This window comes from Bidens hawaiensis, unplaced genomic scaffold (assembly GCF_021521415.1).
Source record: "Bidens hawaiensis isolate Kalapana, Puna unplaced genomic scaffold, B.hawaiensis_p1.1 tig00013821_1, whole genome shotgun sequence".
NCBI classification, from domain to species: Eukaryota; Viridiplantae; Streptophyta; class Magnoliopsida; order Asterales; family Asteraceae; genus Bidens; species Bidens hawaiensis.
The window spans coordinates 328,452-345,789 of record NW_027492182.1 but is presented as its reverse complement, the minus strand read 5'-3'; the positions used below and the strand labels follow the sequence as shown (position 1 = coordinate 345,789).

The following is a 17,338-nucleotide window of genomic DNA, read 5'->3' as shown; positions in this document are numbered from 1 at the left end:
TGGGGTCATGAACCTTGCATTACAGATAGTCTAAGAAGTAAAAACACAAAATAAAATCAATATTACAAAAATTATCTTTTATTGAATAATGAACTTATGCAGTCTAAATTTAGATATTAGACAAGACTTAAACACTAAATCACTTGAAATTATGGGTGCAAATCATATCGGCTTGACATGCTGAATTAGCCCACCGTTCATTCGTACATACTTAAAATCGCGTAACTCAACACTACCCGTGTAACGTATTTACCAAAACCATTTAAATAAGTTGACGAGTTATAGTACGTAAGTTAAACAAGTCATAAACAATGTTAACAAACTGCCTTATAAAATTTACTCGCTTTTAATAGACTGATAAGCTAAAGATGTTTAATTAAACCAGATAAACAAGATCATACTAATCATTCTCACTTGTTATCCAAAATCAAAACTCCCATTTGATACACATCCAAGATAGATACCTTTAGGTCAAAGAGTTGCCTACATTCAACAAAAAAGTTAGAATTGTTTTCTTAAAAGAAACAAAAAAACCAAAGTACGAGGAACCAGATGAAACCTTAGGGTAAAAATGTTTCTTCAACAGATACCACTTTTCACTACTTTGCGTTGTTTTGTCTCACCTGCCCAAATCGAATAATAATAATAATAATAATAATAATAATAATAATAATAATAATAATAATAATACTCTCTCATTTACAGCCCCCCTCAATTGAACATTCAACACACCACAAACAAAGGCTACCAAAATATATTTTATTCTTCTTCAACCAAATAATCATAACAACAACCAATAATCTTTTCTTCATCATCGATTTCGATCTTCTTATCGGTTCTTGCATAAACCCCCATCTGGGTTATTCAAGATTTCCGTTTTACACCATAATTATAACGCTAAACATCACTTAATTTTTTTTTATATTTTTCATACAAATTCATCGATTTTCTGCATTTTTGCATAAATCTGACAACTTGCTGATATAATTCGATCGGTTTCGTTATCAGTTCTGCAATCGGACTGATTGTAGACGTAACTGAGCAATCAATTAACGTCAATTGTAAGTTTGTTCGATTCGATTGTTATCGCATTCTTCTGTTATACCCTAATTTGTTCATCAATTTAGGGTTTTCGGTTGTGGGTGCTGTCGAATCGGGTTAAAGTTTGGATTTTGATTACTGGGTCGAGTTCAAAGATCGAAATAAGAAGTGGGTTTTCGATCTTTTTGGATTCTGATTTGAGTTTGGTGGTTAATTATAATTACAATGGCAGCTTCTAAATCTGCTATGGGTTATTGGAGGGAGTATTTTAAGAACTCTAAAGGGGATATATTTGAAACAATTGAAAAAGCTATTGTTATTGCTGCTGCTGATTACCCGAAAGAGTTTGGAGTTAAGAGAGATGGGATTGCTCAAACTTTGTTTAGTTGTAAGTTGATCAAGTGTTTTGGGTGTGATAAGGTTGAATTGGGTGTTCCTGTAGTTGATGAACACCAAGATGGTGATGGTGATGATAAAAAGGAGGTTAATGTTGTTGGTAAGCATCAAGTTAGTGATTACAATTATGAAGTTGCCGAGGCGTTGACCGATGCAATGGAAGAGGAGTCCCTTGTGTTTGGTGAGGTTATGAGGATTAAAGAGATTGTTGACAACTATCAAGATGAGGTTTTTTTCTTGTTTTTTTTTTTTTTTTACTTTTGTTAATTTAGTTGAACAATGTTTGATTAAATGTTTGTTGTTTTCAGTCTGAAACGGTGTTGTACAACTCGTTGAGGAAGCTTCAGTTGATGGATTTATCAGTGGAAACTCTCAAGGTTTGGAGATAAATATGACTATAACTTAACCGAGCTTTAATCTTTTTGAAGTTGGCTAGTTAATTTTGTGTTGTTTGTTGTTGTTGTCATGGATGCTAATTATACTTCAGGCAACTGAGATTGGAAAATCTGTTAATAATATTCGCAAGCATGTGTTGAAGGACGTTAGAAGCATTGTAAAGACACTCATCGGGTATGGATTTCTCTTACTTTAGCTTTGAAATAATATTAATGTGACTTAATTCCTTTCATGAAGGAATAAAATAGTTGTAATTAGTTCACATGGATTATGTGCATGTTATATGATCTTTTAGAGTATAGATGCTCATCGTAACTAACTTGTTGATTAATGTGACTTGAAGTCGCAATATTTCTACTTTTTGCTTATTATTAACGGGACTATAAGAGTAAAGCGCGCGTTTTTATACAAAATTTTAAAGACTTTTACCCTCATTTAGCAATTTCTTCACAATAACTCACATATCTGATCATCTAATCATTACAAGTTCAAAAGGCGTAATAAAATCCAAACACTAACGGTCAAATCTGTTCTATTAGGGTTTAGGGTTGGTTATCTGATTCGGATAATTGAATGTCATACAATACAACCACTTTCAAAATGCATATCTAAACGCCCTTCCACCTAAAGTTCACATTTATATGCTTGCAAAAGTTATTTTTTACCTTTCTTGTTATAACGTATATCTAATAAATGATAAAAAAACATGCAGATGTTGGAAGGTTTTGGTGGATGAATATGTGGCGGCTGCTGAGAAAACAATAGTTTCTGAAGCTACATCCGACTCAATAAATCCGTCCGTTCTTGATGAAGAAGAAGGCCTTCCATCTCCGCCTTTAGATGATTTGACTTTCTTATACCCTCACGGGTCTTTGGAACTATCCGAGGTATAAAACTCTAATCTTGTTTTTTTTTTAATTTGGTTAAGAACCTTTCTTTTGTCTTTTTGTTGACTAATTATTAATAATGCTTGTTTTTTGACCGTTGGCGTATGAAGTTATTTGATGGAATGGATGAGTATGGAAGTAAGTTGAATTTATTTAAACCGACATTTGTTAAGTTTTTGCTATTCGGTTTGTTATTGAATTCTCCATGTTTTCCATTGTTTCAGATCCGGGAAACAGTGGGGGATTCAACAAGAACCAAAGCCCGCCAAAACTGAAACAGCAAAAACCATCAAATGTCACAAATACGGTTCGTAAAACCGAGCCTGATTCTGGTTTGATGAAGAAGAAACAACCAACCATTGTGAAACCAATCAAGCCTACGGTTCCTGAGTCTGGATCGGGTCAACGGATCAAACCCAACGTGGAAAGAAAGTTGCAAAATGTTCCAAAGAGACCGCCACAACAAATTGTGAGTTCTGACTTAAGAAAACAATTAAAAATAGAATAAAAATCCTTTCTTTATTATGTAGATTATTATTATTAATCTGACGATAATTGTTTTAAATTTGATTAACAGAAACAAAGGGTGTTAGGGGAGGCAATGGGTCAAGACAAATTTGAAGCAGCAAAAAGGAAGCTTCAGGAACGTTATCAACAAGCGGAAAACGGTTTGTGTTTCTTTCTTTGAATAATATGATTAATGTGTGGATTCGGCCCATATGCCTATAAATGTGTGGATTTTACTCAAAATTGTAACGCTAGAAAGTAATCGCTTTAATATAGAAAGTTAGGTTATTTCTGTAACCATATGGATAATAGAGTGTTTGGCTCATCTAGGAGTGTCAATCGTGTTGCAGGTTGAAATGTTTAACCCGAACACGACCCATATTTTTATTCGTGTCAATAACATCAAAACCTTAACTTGCACACACTTAAAATCGTGTAGCCCAACACGACCTGTTTAACCCGTTTATCTAAATGTGTCAAACAGGTTGACGGGCTGGTGGGTAATATTCAAGTTGTAAACTTGTTAATTGGGTTGTAAAAAGCTGTGTCAAACGGGTTAGTAGGTCGACCTGTTTAACTAAACCGGTCAACCCAAACACGACCCGTTTTTAAACCTAGGCCCAACCCAATTCGACTTTCACAAAAAAGTATCTGTTTTGACTTCTTACTCACGCAACCCGACTCGCAAGTTAGCGACCTCTAAAAATTACTTATTAGATTAGCATGTCGTTGATGGCGGTGTTTGTTTTGAACAGCAAAGAAACAAAGGACAATACAAGTAATGGAGCTGCATGATCTGCCAAAGCCCAAGGGCGCTCCTGTAAGAAATCAGCATAATGGCAGGCCCGGGAGCAACCACAACAGACATCGTTGAGATCAACATAACGGTGTCAAGAAATAAAGGCTGGTAGATAATGGTGATGAAGTTTTGTTTAGATTCTTCAAGTGCAAACAAACATAATAAGATTGAGACTTTTTATGGGTAAATTCAACTTTGAAGAGCCAGAGTTTAGTTGGTAGAAACTGGCCTTAATTATTAGTCAACCAAAATGTTTGGTTTTTTACTTTTTTTTTTATATAACTTGCACATGAACATGTGATTCTGTGACATCCTCTCTTTTGGTACATGGAAACATCTTGCAAGTTGAGTGAAGTCAACTTAGTTTTCATATTTTTTTTTGGTTATTTATTTTATGAGAAGCTTAACATATGACATATGTTTATTTTTATAGTAGTTAGAACTATAATAGTTTTAACTTTTAACATAAGTGCATCTACCCTGATTATTATTTTATCAGGTAATTTTAATTTAAGATGTTTTAAGTTACATGAAGGGTTTTGTTTGCATCGCTTAAATGTGTAATAATGTTTTAAGGTTTAAGACCAATTCATGTGTTAATGAAGGGTTTAACTACCTATAACACACTTAGAAAGTTGGAGAGACTCGGTGTTTCATGTGAACTGAGTTTGATTCCTGCCCTCAGCATTTAGTTTCAGAGACACCAGGGTGATGATGGAAGACTAGGCGAGTGGGTGACTTTCACTGGTTGGATCCTTGAACTGAACGGGTTTCATCTCACTGCACAGTCGTGCCTTCGGACGAGTGTTCACGGGCGTTGGCCTTAGGTTAGGGTTTTCCCGTTTGAAAGAGAAGTGGATCCCGATGTGATGAATTTAGCTAGTAGCCCATTTAGAAGATTCGTTGGTGGATAAAAAAGGAAAGTTGGAGGGTATTTTCAGTCATTTGGGTAGACTTAGTTAAATTCTGGTCAAAAGAGGAAGTTAGGTCAAACTTAGAAATCAAAAGAGAAATTTTAAATTTGTTTGCTTGGAGAGGAAGCTAACAAGGAAGAAGATGAGACTAGAATTCTTCTTATTAGGCTAAGGATAGTGGGGCGCGGATGGGGGGCGCGGCCACCTGGCTCGCGAACACCGCTACCACCTTGGCGCGGATGGGGGCGCGGTTGGCCGGCGCGAGCCCGTCCGCGTGGGAAATATACCCGTTGGTGGTTTTTAAAAAAAAAGTTTTTCTTTTTTTTGTTTAACCTATATATAAATACCAATTCACATACTCCATTTTAATTAAAACTCACCCCATACTCCATTTTAATTAAAACTCACCCCATTCTCTTTTATTCTCTTAAAAAACCATACTTTCCCTCTACCAAAACTATATTTCTCTCCATTTTTATAAATGGCATCGTCTTCATCTTCCGAAGAAGACAAACTCATTTGTCAAGCGGTTCAAACGACGATAAATTTTTTGATCGATCAAACACGCCCTCGAGCCCCATTATTCTGGCAACCACGTCTTCGTGATCGAAAGGCTGCTAATGAAACTTTGATACGTCACTATTTTAGCCCCGATCTCGCATATGGTGAGGAAAGTTTTAAAACTCGTTTTCGAATGACTAGACGATTATTCATGCGTCTAGCAAATGACTTGCCGGAGCACTTTGAGTATTTTCAACAAAGGGATGACGCTAGAGGTCATCCCGGGTTCACGCCTACTCAAAAAATTACCGCCGCTCTTCGGTAACTAGCGTATGGTGTTGGCTCGGACATGTTGGACGAGTATCTACAAATGGCTAAAAAGACCGTACGCGATTCGCTTAACCACTTTTGTAAAGGTATATAGTTTTATTTAAAATTTTATTATTTACATTTATTTATATAATTTTAAATAATTATATTTAGGGGTCATATCGCTATACAAGCGGAGATACTTACGTAAACCAACAATGTATGATATCCAATGCATATACGAGGTGCACGGTGAAAGGCATGGTTTCCCCGGGATGCTCGGTAGCCTCGATTGTATGCATGTTGGTTGGGCTATGTGTCCTACTGTTTGGCGAGGTCAATTCCACCGAGGTGATCACCCCGGCCCTACTATTATACTTGAGGCGGTGGCGTCACAGGATCTTTGGTTTTGGCATGCGTTTTTGGGGTTGCCGGGTCAAATAATGACCTCAATGTTATCGATCAACCACCGATATTCGATGACCTTATCGACGGGGTTGAACCCCCTCAGGCTTTTTTTGTAAATGGAGAATACTTCAAGTACGGGTACTACCTCGTTGATGGTATTTACAGCGAATGGGGGACACTAGTTCAAGTTTATGCATCTCCACTTTCTGACAAACGAAAATACTTCACGAAGAGACAAGAATCGGCCAGAAAAAATATTGAAAGGGCGTTTGGAGTCTTAAAGAAAAAATGGGCAATATTGGCGAATCCAATAAAATTTTGGACAAGGGAGAAGATAACGGAAGTCGTCTACACGTGTGTAATCCTACATAACATGATACTAGAAGACGAGGGTCACGCTATTTGTCAAAACTACCAAGGTGATATTCCAAGACAAGAATCGACGATCACTAATGAACAACGACTCGACAACTTAAATATCATCAAGAGCCGTGAGATACACGACAACCTTCGGCATGAGTTGGTTGAGCATTTGTGGGATAGAAGACCCGATAATCTTGTATTAGACTAGTAATATTTTAAATTATTATTAATGTAATGTTTTATATTATTATTAATGTAATGTTTTAAATTATTTAAAAAGAATAAAAAAAATTCAATCAAGCCCCGGATCACCTGGACCACTACACCCTCTAGGGCTTGATCCTGGGGCTTGATCATATGCCACGTCACCGCCTACGTGTCGTAAATATATTGAATCACTTGGGCTTGGATCAAGCCCCACTACCCTTAGCCTTAAAGTGTGAAATTAAAGAAACTAAGTGACCATGTGTAAACTTAGGGGTTAATGGAATATTCCTTGATGCATCCATGGGCTTTTTTGAAGTACAAAGTGGTTTAGGGTCTTAATATGAATTGAATGGATAAAGTGTGATAGGGTGATACATTAGAGTTAAGAAAAAAACTCTTTTATTGAATTTGTCATCATTATGGTTTCCCTATGCCAACTCTAACCCAAAATGTTAAATTTTTTTTAGGACTTGTGTTTTACAAATAACCTTCCAAAAATGGTATAGTTTTTTTTGGAGCCTTTCACTTTAGTGTAACCGTGGTCTCAAACCACGGTTTCTGTTGTTCTAGTCAAATATCCAGAGATAAGCGGATCTAGTCATCTGAAACAAACAAACTAGAGCCTGAAACAGAATGAAATTTTTTTTAAAGAAACCATGGTCTCAAACCACGGTTAGGTGTAAATAAAAGCAAACTGATGTCTCAAACTATAGATTACACTAAAGAGAAAAGTTGTCTTTTAGTGCAATCCATAGTTTAAGATCACGATTTGCTTTTATTTACATGTAACCATGGTTTAAGGTCACAATGTGTTTTTAACCATGCTTCAATTTGTCACATTTTAATATTATGTGTTATAGTTTTATGTATAAGACGTTAAGCATTAAAAAATTCAGTGCCCAATATAAAAAGAAATCAAACTTTTAAAATCATCTGTCTCGAGTATCACAAAATTATCTCTCTATTTTATCCAACTATTGGCACGTTCAGTATTATATTAGTATTAAACTATTAATATTTAGTATTGATGCATGTATAAGAAAGCACACGTTTATACCCATTATAGCTTTAATTAGTAAACTCCTTTTATTTATTTTATTGGTTTAAACTACTTATAAAATCTTTATTGTACATGAATTCGAACATCTTGTGAAACATTAATGTCATACGCAAGAGCAATACTCTTTGGTGGAGGATATGTTATAATGCTCTAGCTAGCAGCCACTAAGGATAATATATTTAAACAAAAGTGCATACGTTCAATCTTAAATCTCTATCCGATATTTTCAATTACTATGTTTGTAACACGTTTACCTAAACGAGCCAAATAGCTAAGTTGACGCATTGTAATAAAAAAGTTGAACAAGTCGTAATAGGGGTAACAAGTTGCCTTATAAAATTACATAAGAATTATGCATCGTCCTTCTTGAAATTAAATTTACACACAGCACGTACTACGCCAACGTCACCATAACAAGTTGCCTTATAAACATAGTATTTTTAGATGAGGCAATGGCAGCAATGCTGGGAATAAACTCCTATGGCATGATCATTAAATATGGAAAGTACAACCCAAAAACCCAAAGCTCATCCCAAAGTAAATCCACGATGTGACCGGGCTTCCATAAATGTTGAGCGTTACCTTGAAAGCAGACTGTTTAGCATCTGCATTTATGTTGTTACGTGTGCACTATCTCAAAAAGGTTTTTACACTGAGTGTAAATGACCATATTGCACCCGCTAATATAATGTGTTTATCATTATTAACTATAAACTAACACTAAACGTCATCCGTATGCAGAAAAGGCAAGGGTCAAGGTGAACATTTTTCTAAAGGCAAGGGGCAGGATAACAACCACAACCTAAGGCATGCCACATTTTATTATCACAAAATATTTCCTCACATTGAAATATACACGTCAGGGATAACCTTTTTGTTAGTTAGCAAATATGTAACAGGACACTATATGCATGTAAAACTTTAACAGTTCGCCTCATTGCCTACAACAAAACTAGAAACCGTTATAGGGCGCGGACACTACTACTTACTAGGATTTAAATGCCAAATAAAGATTGTATATTTTTTTTTTTTTGGAATTGCAAATGTATGTTTAATCTCATATGATAAAACCAACCAAACGATTTACAATGAAGTGGCAGGTAAGCGAGCAACAAGCTGCGCCGCAACCCCTTTTTGGATAGCAAACCTAATCCTACTAAAAACAAAGTTTTTGATTCTTATGAGCCGATAAGTTTTGATTGTATATATAAATATTTTTTTAACAAAAAATTTTTGAGCACCTAAATTTCGCATATACTTTGCACGTGTAAGGATTTAAATCCGTCATGCGAGAGGAGACTCCATTCCACTAGACCAAGGGTAATTAAGATGATAAATAGCTGGGAAGTAATACATTTGAAAACAAAGTCAAAATCTATAGCCACTTTCAGAATCTCGGAAAAGAAAACAAATAAAAAGTAACATTTGTGTAAAAAAAAAAAGACAAGACGGATGCGATACAACAAATGGAGTATTTGTCTTATTACAATCTGGAGTATTTGGAAAACGAGGAATGCGTTGGTTTTTGAGTTCTAGCCTGCTCGGATGCATAGTGTGATTGGTCATGAGATTAAATCTTTGGGTCTCTTGTGGGTTCGTAGCAGATCAAAAGACTCGAGCTTATCATGGGATAGATGGAACGCTCTTGATATGTAAGTGTTTTTGTATAGCTTGGTTTTTTGGTGGTTTTGTTTTTGGGTGGCAAGGCCACTGTTTGTAATAGGTTGGTGGCGATTTTTCTTTTGGTGTGACTAGTATTTTGCTAGTCGGGTTGTATGTTGCTTTCTTGAGTTATATATATTTTCTTTATTGGTCGTTCAAAAAAAAATACAACAACTGATTTATTATTATTGAAAAAGCTTATTTGGGCTTTTACTATTTTTTGTATGGGCCTTTGGTTTCAGTCCAGTCCAGTTCCGTCCAAGAACCATATAAAATCATATTATGATATTAAGCTAAATCATAATGGTTTCAAGCTCACAGTGCTTCAAATTGGCCTTGCGTTTAGATCGGTCACACATATATTAATATATACTGATAATATATGTGATGAATTTATGATTTAGAAGCGGGGAGAGAGGGGGGGGGGGGGGGGTTATTTTTAAAAAAATCTTGTTAGTAATGCCAAAGTGTTAACTTTTTTTTAATTAACTCAAGATTATGAACAAGCATGAAAATCGGTATTTTTACAATCAAAACTTAAAAGTTGATTAATAAAAAAGAGGCGTCATTCAGACCAAACTATAAAACATACATTAAATCCCTAAATTAATAAGAAACCATAAAACATACATTAAAGCCATAATACATGCATTAACACATAAATTCCCCATTACTCCTACACACCTAAACCATCAGCATCGGAGTCGTGATCTTCAACCAGAGCATCAGTAGCTGCCGCATACGTGGAGCCATGTCTAAGAAATGACCATGCGGTGATGTGTTTAAAACCATTGTTCATAAACTGCTTTTGGTGATGAAGATGTGCTCTATTAGTGCTCCTGCTTTGGGCAGCTTCGTACGTGCAACCACGTAGAATTGGTTGAATTTACTAACTTTAGTTTTCAAATTCCTCCACGTTGCACAAAGTTCATATGGGGTACGACCAGGTATACCATAAAGGGGTGCACCATAAGCGGCAAGAACTGTATACCAAAATAGGGTTTCTAAGTGTATGTTGTTGTGGTTCTTCACCTAAATCCAAGCCTCTACCAAACTGACCTTGTCATCATCAGTCCATTGAAAAAAATGTGGTCTCCGTATCATTTGTTGGTTTGATAGGGTTAGATTTATAGGGGAAATTTTGGATAATTGTATTTTAATCGATTTTTTATATCTACACATGGATTTAATATTTATAATTTTTTTATTATGATTTCCATCTATAAAACCCATATCTTCACCAATTAAACCCAAACCACCACCCCAACCTATACCTATAGTATGTAGTATGCCTTCTTCTAGGTCGATAAAACCTATACCTTTACCAATTAAACCCCAACGGTATTGGTACATAAATGGTTAAACCATTATATGAATCAGTAACCATGTTGGGTGTGGTTAAGGAGCAAGGTGAAAAGGTATGCAACATGTTTTATTCAGGTCTAATGTTACGAATAAAAATAATAACTTTAAATGAAATGCCAGGTTTTAAATTACTTATAATGAAGTATATTGAACTAACTGCATGAAACTTTTTTAATTTTAAGCTTGAAAGATTTCAAACTGACACATATTAAAGCGAAATGAATTTTTACACCACAATTCTAATCAAAGTAACCATAACTTTGACTCTTTGCTAGACAGCGTGCATCATGACATGAACTCTCACTAAATACATATATTAAACACATCGACATACAATAACGGAAAGATTAGAATCAGGGCCGCTGGGGCATAGGGCAAAGTGGCGACCGGCCGGGGCACTTAATTTTCGGGGTGTGTATATATATATATATATATATATCCAACTAATCTTAGATAGGTCGTTGGGGTTCGCCGCGGTTCATTGCTGTGCTTACACACAAGGCTACCCTTTTTCGAAAGCTCGTGGGACCACCTACCACTAGTCTTCGGCCGGAGGGGTTTATTGCGCAAAAACGCCGGGACGCAGGCTCCCGAAGAGGGAAGCAGAGCCCACGAGAATGTCAGATGCAAAGCCCCGCACCTCATTAAGATCATATTGGCATACTCTCCCAAAAAAGAAAGAGCAGACCCCATTGAAGATGAGAGTGAGGTACAACAAGGCCATTTCTGTCCACCGTCATTCTTACGGAGCCGTACGTGGACGTTACCGCTCATACAGCTCCCAGCCGGCAAGCAGTTAGCCCCCCTCAACAAGGAATGGAATTGTGGGTGAATCAACATCAAATAAAGGAATTCGCTTTTTCTTTTAGCAATAACATGAGAAGAGCATCCCTTTCACAAAAAACCTACAGACCTCTTATCCTTTCAGCACCTTGTGATCTTCTCAAAGATCATTACGAGCCCTCTCCTATATTTATTTCGAAAAATTTCATGGTGGATCAGGACGAGAATGAATCCGGTAATCCAGGAGACATACTCATCCTGGAGCTTATGCTCTCCGGCCGGGGAGGGGGTTTTTCTAGAGGAAAGGTAAGTCAAGGGTAGCCTCCTGCTTGGCCGATTTATAGTCGGAGGAAGATCTCTCATCCGATCATCCTGAACACGAAGGGGCTGCTCTCGATGTGAGATCAACAGCAAAAGAAAGAAGAAACGGGCTATGATCCTATGTTCGTTTTTGCCCTGCTGATGATGCGCTCCTTTTCGCGGAGCTACATACCGGAAAAAGAAAAGGATCTCTCTATTACTTTGAGAGGAGAATCGTTGGTTTTTTGACGGACTACACGGGGGGAAATACGAGATCTAGGCAAGCCGCTACCTGTTCTCCCCTTGCCCTTGAACGATAGAAGAACTACTTATCTTCTCTTAGAGCGGTCGGTTCAATCTTATGGCATCTTAATTAAAAGGTCCGCATCCATTCTTCTATACGATAAATCGCCATCTCGTAGCACCACGACACCGATTCCGACAAAACCCCCTCTTTCCCGAGAGTTAGATAGCTGATAGTAGTAGACGCTCTAAGGCCGCTATTACTAACAAGGTAGAGTAAGGCCTACTGATCTTGAGTTAATGAGTTAAGGAGTTTTTTTTATAAAAAACTTATCTGAAAGAAGGCTTTGCTGAGGAACGAATTCTTTGATTTGAAAAGCTCCTTTCCTAATCGACCTTCTGCCTTCCGTTATTTGATCCTTTTTTGGATCTTCTTATCTTAACGTAGCTAAATGAAGTATCATCAATTGAGAAATGACAATAAGTGATGTTCGATATCGCTTCTGTGCTAGAGAGTATCGAAAGAAATATATATGAAAAAACAAATATGTATATTTAATGTTTTACTCTAATTATAATCTAATTGTTTAAACCAAACAAAAAACCATTTGCATAAGGCCTAAATTTTTTTTTTGCTTATATTATTTCGTTACTCGTTAGTATCTACGAGCATTTTTATTTTGGTTCGACCGAGGCATATAAATTCTTGAAGATGGCCCTGATTAGAATCAGTCCAACAACAAACGGGTCATCTAAACCTTAAATAGATTTTTTCATAAAATATTTGTCCATAAATAATTAGCCGGGTTACTTGCACGCCAAACCCGGCTTCTTCTTCTATCCCAAGTCGCTCCACATTATATACAGCCACACCTTTCATTATTCTCATCCGATTAGGGTTGTTTGGATTATATCATTAATATTCAGGTTTGGTGATACTAATTTGTTGATTCTTGTTTGACTTGTTTCAATTTGGTGGTGATGTTTTTTTAGTAGTATAATAAATATTTGTGAAAAGTAAATAAAGTAGTTATTAATTAGCTAGGGTTTGATGATATCATTATTATACGTACTGTACACGCAGGACGACGAATCCTGTTAGATCCGTAGAAAACATTACTATAGAGGGGAGGAGGGGTAGAGGACGACCGAAATTGACTTGGGATGAGAGGATTAGGCATGATTTGATAGACCTAAACCTCTCCGAGGACATGGTTGAGGATAGGAATTCGTGGAGAAGTAGAATTAAAGTTAAGGATTTTTAGAGAGAATTGAATACCTTAGGGCTTAGACTTAACTTATTTAGTCCACATACCATAATGGTATTTCCCTTGCATATATTATTACTATTATTATTATTATTATTATTATTATTATTATTATTATTAGCTTTTATATAGCTGTTAAACTGTGATCTTATTATTAATATTATATAATAATATTAATATTAATATTAATATTATTATAATTAGTAGTAGTTTTTATATAACTGTTAAAATTTGATTTCCTTTATTTTGCTTTATTTTCCTTTATTTTGCTTCATACGCATGTTCTTAGAGCCGAGGGTCTCTCTGGAAGCCACCTCTTTATTCCTTTGGATAGAGGTACGGTGTGCCTACATCCCACCCTCCCCAGACCCTACTTATAGCTTTGCTGTCGGTGGGATTTTACTGGGCATGATTGATTGATTGATTGATTGTACTGTACACGCAGGACAGGGAGGATGTCTACTGATCCATCCAACGATGCTACTGCAAGAAAGCCAAAGCCATTACCTAATCCTGATGAACCCTGGCTCGGGTTTGTCGACGATTCCAATCCCGAATTCGATTCAGAGGACGAGCGTAAGTCCTACAATTTTTTTATTTTAATTGATGATTCATCCCGTTAATAATATGTACAATTATTAAGCAGAAGTTTTCAATGACTATTTACAGAACGGGCGGTATACTTTGAAATTTTGTTCCTGTAAGTTCCAAATCATCCATCATCTTTCATTCAATTACCTTACCACCACCGTATCCCATCATGTTAATTATTAGTTCTGGCCTCCTCTTAACTTTCATTCAATTACCTTACCACCAAGAATCGCTATTGTTTAATTAGTATTTCTTGACAAGGTTGGTGTAGATTTTTGTTGTAATTTTTGGATGTTGCCTTGTTGTTTGTTCACTTCCATGCTCTGCCACCAATGGCCACCCAATTACTGGCACTCCTTGGCTCAAACAGAGAAAAAAAAGAACCATAAATAACATTCTATCACCAAAGTATCACATTTCATTTCACTGTTGTCAAATCAAAATCTATCATTCAACACAAGCAAAACAAGGATCATTTACGCACAGCCAAATCCATTGACTGGACCTCAGGAGCTGTAATCTCTACCATGTTTGCATTCGGGTTTATATCCACAGACCGTTCACGGATCTCCCTATATTCTTGACATACAGCACACATATGACAACAAAGATGTGTTACAAAGTCCCCACACGGAGCTTCCTGCAACATATCAAACAATATCTCTTAAACCACTAATATGATTATAAACACTAAACAAACATATAAAATTACCTGCAAATTATACTTTGTCCTTAGTGCTTTACGGTAACCACACGCATAACACGCAGCAAAACAACCAGGAAATCCAAGAAGCAGACCGCCCGATGCCAGACAGCAACATGCGTTAACAAGACCACATATGATACAATGTGTTGTACATGATCCCATGAAAGTGTTGGATCCTAAAAACTCAGCATTCTTTCCGAAAAGATAGCAAGGGCATAGCGTACCAACAAAGCCTAATTAAGCACAGATTAAAGTATTCATTCATTTCATGTCGGCAGTCAGTCAGAAGCAACATTTCATAAAAACGAATGAATAAAGTTAGTTAGTTAGTTAGTTAACATACAGCTCTCCAAATCATCAAAACAAGCACATATTCCAGAAGACCACAGAACCGGGGCTTCGACACCATCAACAGTTTCTTTCTTTGAAGGCAATTGATCTGGAAGCATATGTTTCTCAAGATCCGACTCATCTTGTTCCGACTGTCCTATCGGAATGTAAGGAGGTGGTATATACCCGCTCTGTTCTTTCATTTTAATCTGAACATATAAAGTAGTAATGCATTTACATTACGGTAACATAAACAATTTTATTTAAGTAATAACCTAAGAGTATTATTGAGTAATGTGATTTTGGAGGTTGTATGCATAACAACAACGAACTCACCCCAAAACAATAATAAGGCAGTTCAAAAGTTTCATGACTCTCGGCTCGCTCGAAAATAGCTTGAATCTAAACGAGCTGGCTTGGCTCGTGGCTCAGTCTTGGCTCGGCTCGTTTACATTAAACCCTATATTTTAATATAATAATAATAGCATACAAAAAAATAAAATATAAAATAATACATATATTATGCCACTCTTGCTTTATAACATTAAATAAAAAAAAGAAGAAAATAAAACATATAATGTTATAAATTTTCTAGTTTATAAATTTTATATAATTGATGTAAAAAATCAAGTTTTTGTCATTTATATATCAATATCAGTAATATATATATATATATATATAAATAAATAAAAATTAAAGTAAAAGTAAACAAGCTCGGCTCAAGCTCTAAACGAGCCGAGCACGAGCTTGATTTTTCATCTTGATAAAGTTAACAAGCCGAGCTCGAGCCAGCCAGCTTAAGTTCGAGCCCCAGCTCAACCTTCTCGGGTCGATTATAGCCCTTTACTACTAATAACAATAAAATAAGAATAACAATAATAGAGTTTCCCCAATTTTGAAAACCCTAGAATGATGAAGTAGTTAATTTGATAGGGTAAAACAATATTATTGAATATCTGACTATCTAATGAAATATAAATTGAGGTCCGTCAGGTATAATGAGAAATGGAAGTAATGCAACACAAATTGAGATGAATTATGTGTTTGAGAAATTGTTCTAGGGGTAGAATTAGAAGTAAGGTTGAGTCGAATTAAAGGCTGTTGGGATGATAATGATGGTAGGGTTTTGTTGGGTGGAATTACGGAATTGGTGTTATTTGACAATTGAGTGACATAATTAAATAAAAACTTGCCTGAAACGATGGAACTTTGATAATTGTTGAGCAGTGGCAATGAAAGAAAGAAGAGATCGCAGCAGCAGCAGCAGCAGCAGCAGCAGGTTGACAGAGAGACGGAATGAATGAATGAATAGTTAAGGAATCAAATGATCTGATCTGAGGGATACATACATACATACATACAAACGTCCAGTAACTTCTTTTTTTAATTGTTTGGTTCGTCTGTGTCACTTGTTTGTTTTAACTTTTTAATACTTCATTACAAATGAAATATTGTGTGTATATAAATTAATTTAATGAAAAAGATATATCTGGTTTATTAAAAATATATAAAATTTTAATTATATTAACATAGAAACCTGTATATTTTTAATCTACTGTAATTCATGTAATTAGTTATTTGATTACAAGATGAGTTGATATATTTTGATTATACTGATATAAATATATTTTCATTAAAAGCATAAAATAGTTTGCGAGAAATTTAGAATAAAAATTAATCTTCAAGTGACATGTGCCATCAGTTATTTTTTTTATTATTATAATAGATAGATTATAACTTTACATGTTTTAATAGTGATCATTGGTGAAAGAGTACGATGTTAGGGTGATTAGGCTTAGCTTATCATATTCTTAGTTGACAAATGACATATTTATATTCTTTGGGTTCCTCAGGATTACTTTTGGGGTTTCCCTTCCGGGCCGTTATATGGTCCCTAGTTTGTTAGGGATTTCGAGTCATGCATCACTCTTTTTTTTTCCAGAAGTCGATTCAAGTATTCCATTAGTATCCTTTTATTGAAAATATACTTACTTTCTCATTTGGGTTTGTTTCTTATATGCATACAAGTTGTGTTGTCTTTTATTGTTCATTTTGGGCTCTCTTATAACTGGGCCGCCCCTATCATCTTCTCGCCGTGTTACTGAAATCAATCCTCATAGACCGTCTCCAATACAAACTCTACTGACACTCCAACGACTCGTTTTGCTAGCTTTCCTTGTTCGCGCGATTGATTGAAGTTTCCTTGTCCTTTGCTGCTCGAGTATATATATATAGTATCATCTAAATTATATTGATCAATATTTCTTCATATTATCTGTAATCGATCGGTAGATAACCTACT

General features: G+C 35.7%; 2 protein-coding genes across 2 annotated transcripts; one reads left to right on the top strand and one right to left on the bottom strand.

Moving 5' to 3' along the window:
• The first annotated feature begins 916 nt into the window (after nucleotides 1–916).
• LOC143545098 (putative mediator of RNA polymerase II transcription subunit 26b) lies at nucleotides 917–4,192 on the top strand. The gene is made up of 8 exons (XM_077037041.1): nucleotides 917–1,665; nucleotides 1,746–1,814; nucleotides 1,925–2,007; nucleotides 2,546–2,720; nucleotides 2,831–2,858; nucleotides 2,945–3,189; nucleotides 3,298–3,388; nucleotides 3,983–4,192. The coding sequence occupies exons 1-8, from the start codon at nucleotides 1,267–1,269 to the stop codon at nucleotides 4,099–4,101; spliced, it is 1,209 nt and encodes a 402-aa protein (XP_076893156.1). The 5' UTR covers nucleotides 917–1,266; the 3' UTR covers nucleotides 4,102–4,192.
• Nucleotides 4,193–14,402: 10,210 nt separating this feature from the next.
• On the bottom strand, nucleotides 14,403–15,239 carry LOC143545097 (protein PLANT CADMIUM RESISTANCE 10-like). Its single transcript, XM_077037040.1, has 3 exons — nucleotides 15,050–15,239; nucleotides 14,713–14,939; nucleotides 14,403–14,640 (listed from the first exon to the last, which is right to left on the bottom strand). The coding sequence occupies exons 1-3, from the start codon at nucleotides 15,237–15,239 to the stop codon at nucleotides 14,473–14,475; spliced, it is 585 nt and encodes a 194-aa protein (XP_076893155.1). The 3' UTR covers nucleotides 14,403–14,472.
• Between the last annotated feature and the right edge of the window lie 2,099 nt (nucleotides 15,240–17,338).

Bases quoted from the DNA above. Each gene is read 5' to 3' on its own strand.
- LOC143545098 (XM_077037041.1), top strand. From the start codon at position 1,267: ATGGCAGCTTCTAAATCTGCTATGGGTTATTGGAGGGAGTATTTTAAG. The intron at 1,666-1,745 runs GTTTTTTTCTTG...TGTTGTTTTCAG, and splicing joins TTGACAACTATCAAGATGAG to TCTGAAACGGTGTTGTACAA. The intron at 3,389-3,982 runs GTTTGTGTTTCT...TGTTTTGAACAG, and splicing joins TTATCAACAAGCGGAAAACG to CAAAGAAACAAAGGACAATA.
- LOC143545097 (XM_077037040.1), bottom strand. From the start codon at position 15,239: ATGAAAGAACAGAGCGGGTATATACCACCTCCTTACATTCCGATAGGA. The intron at 14,940-15,049 runs GTATGTTAACTA...GTGCTTAATTAG, and splicing joins TTTTGATGATTTGGAGAGCT to GCTTTGTTGGTACGCTATGC. The intron at 14,641-14,712 runs GTAATTTTATAT...GATATGTTGCAG, and splicing joins GGACAAAGTATAATTTGCAG to GAAGCTCCGTGTGGGGACTT.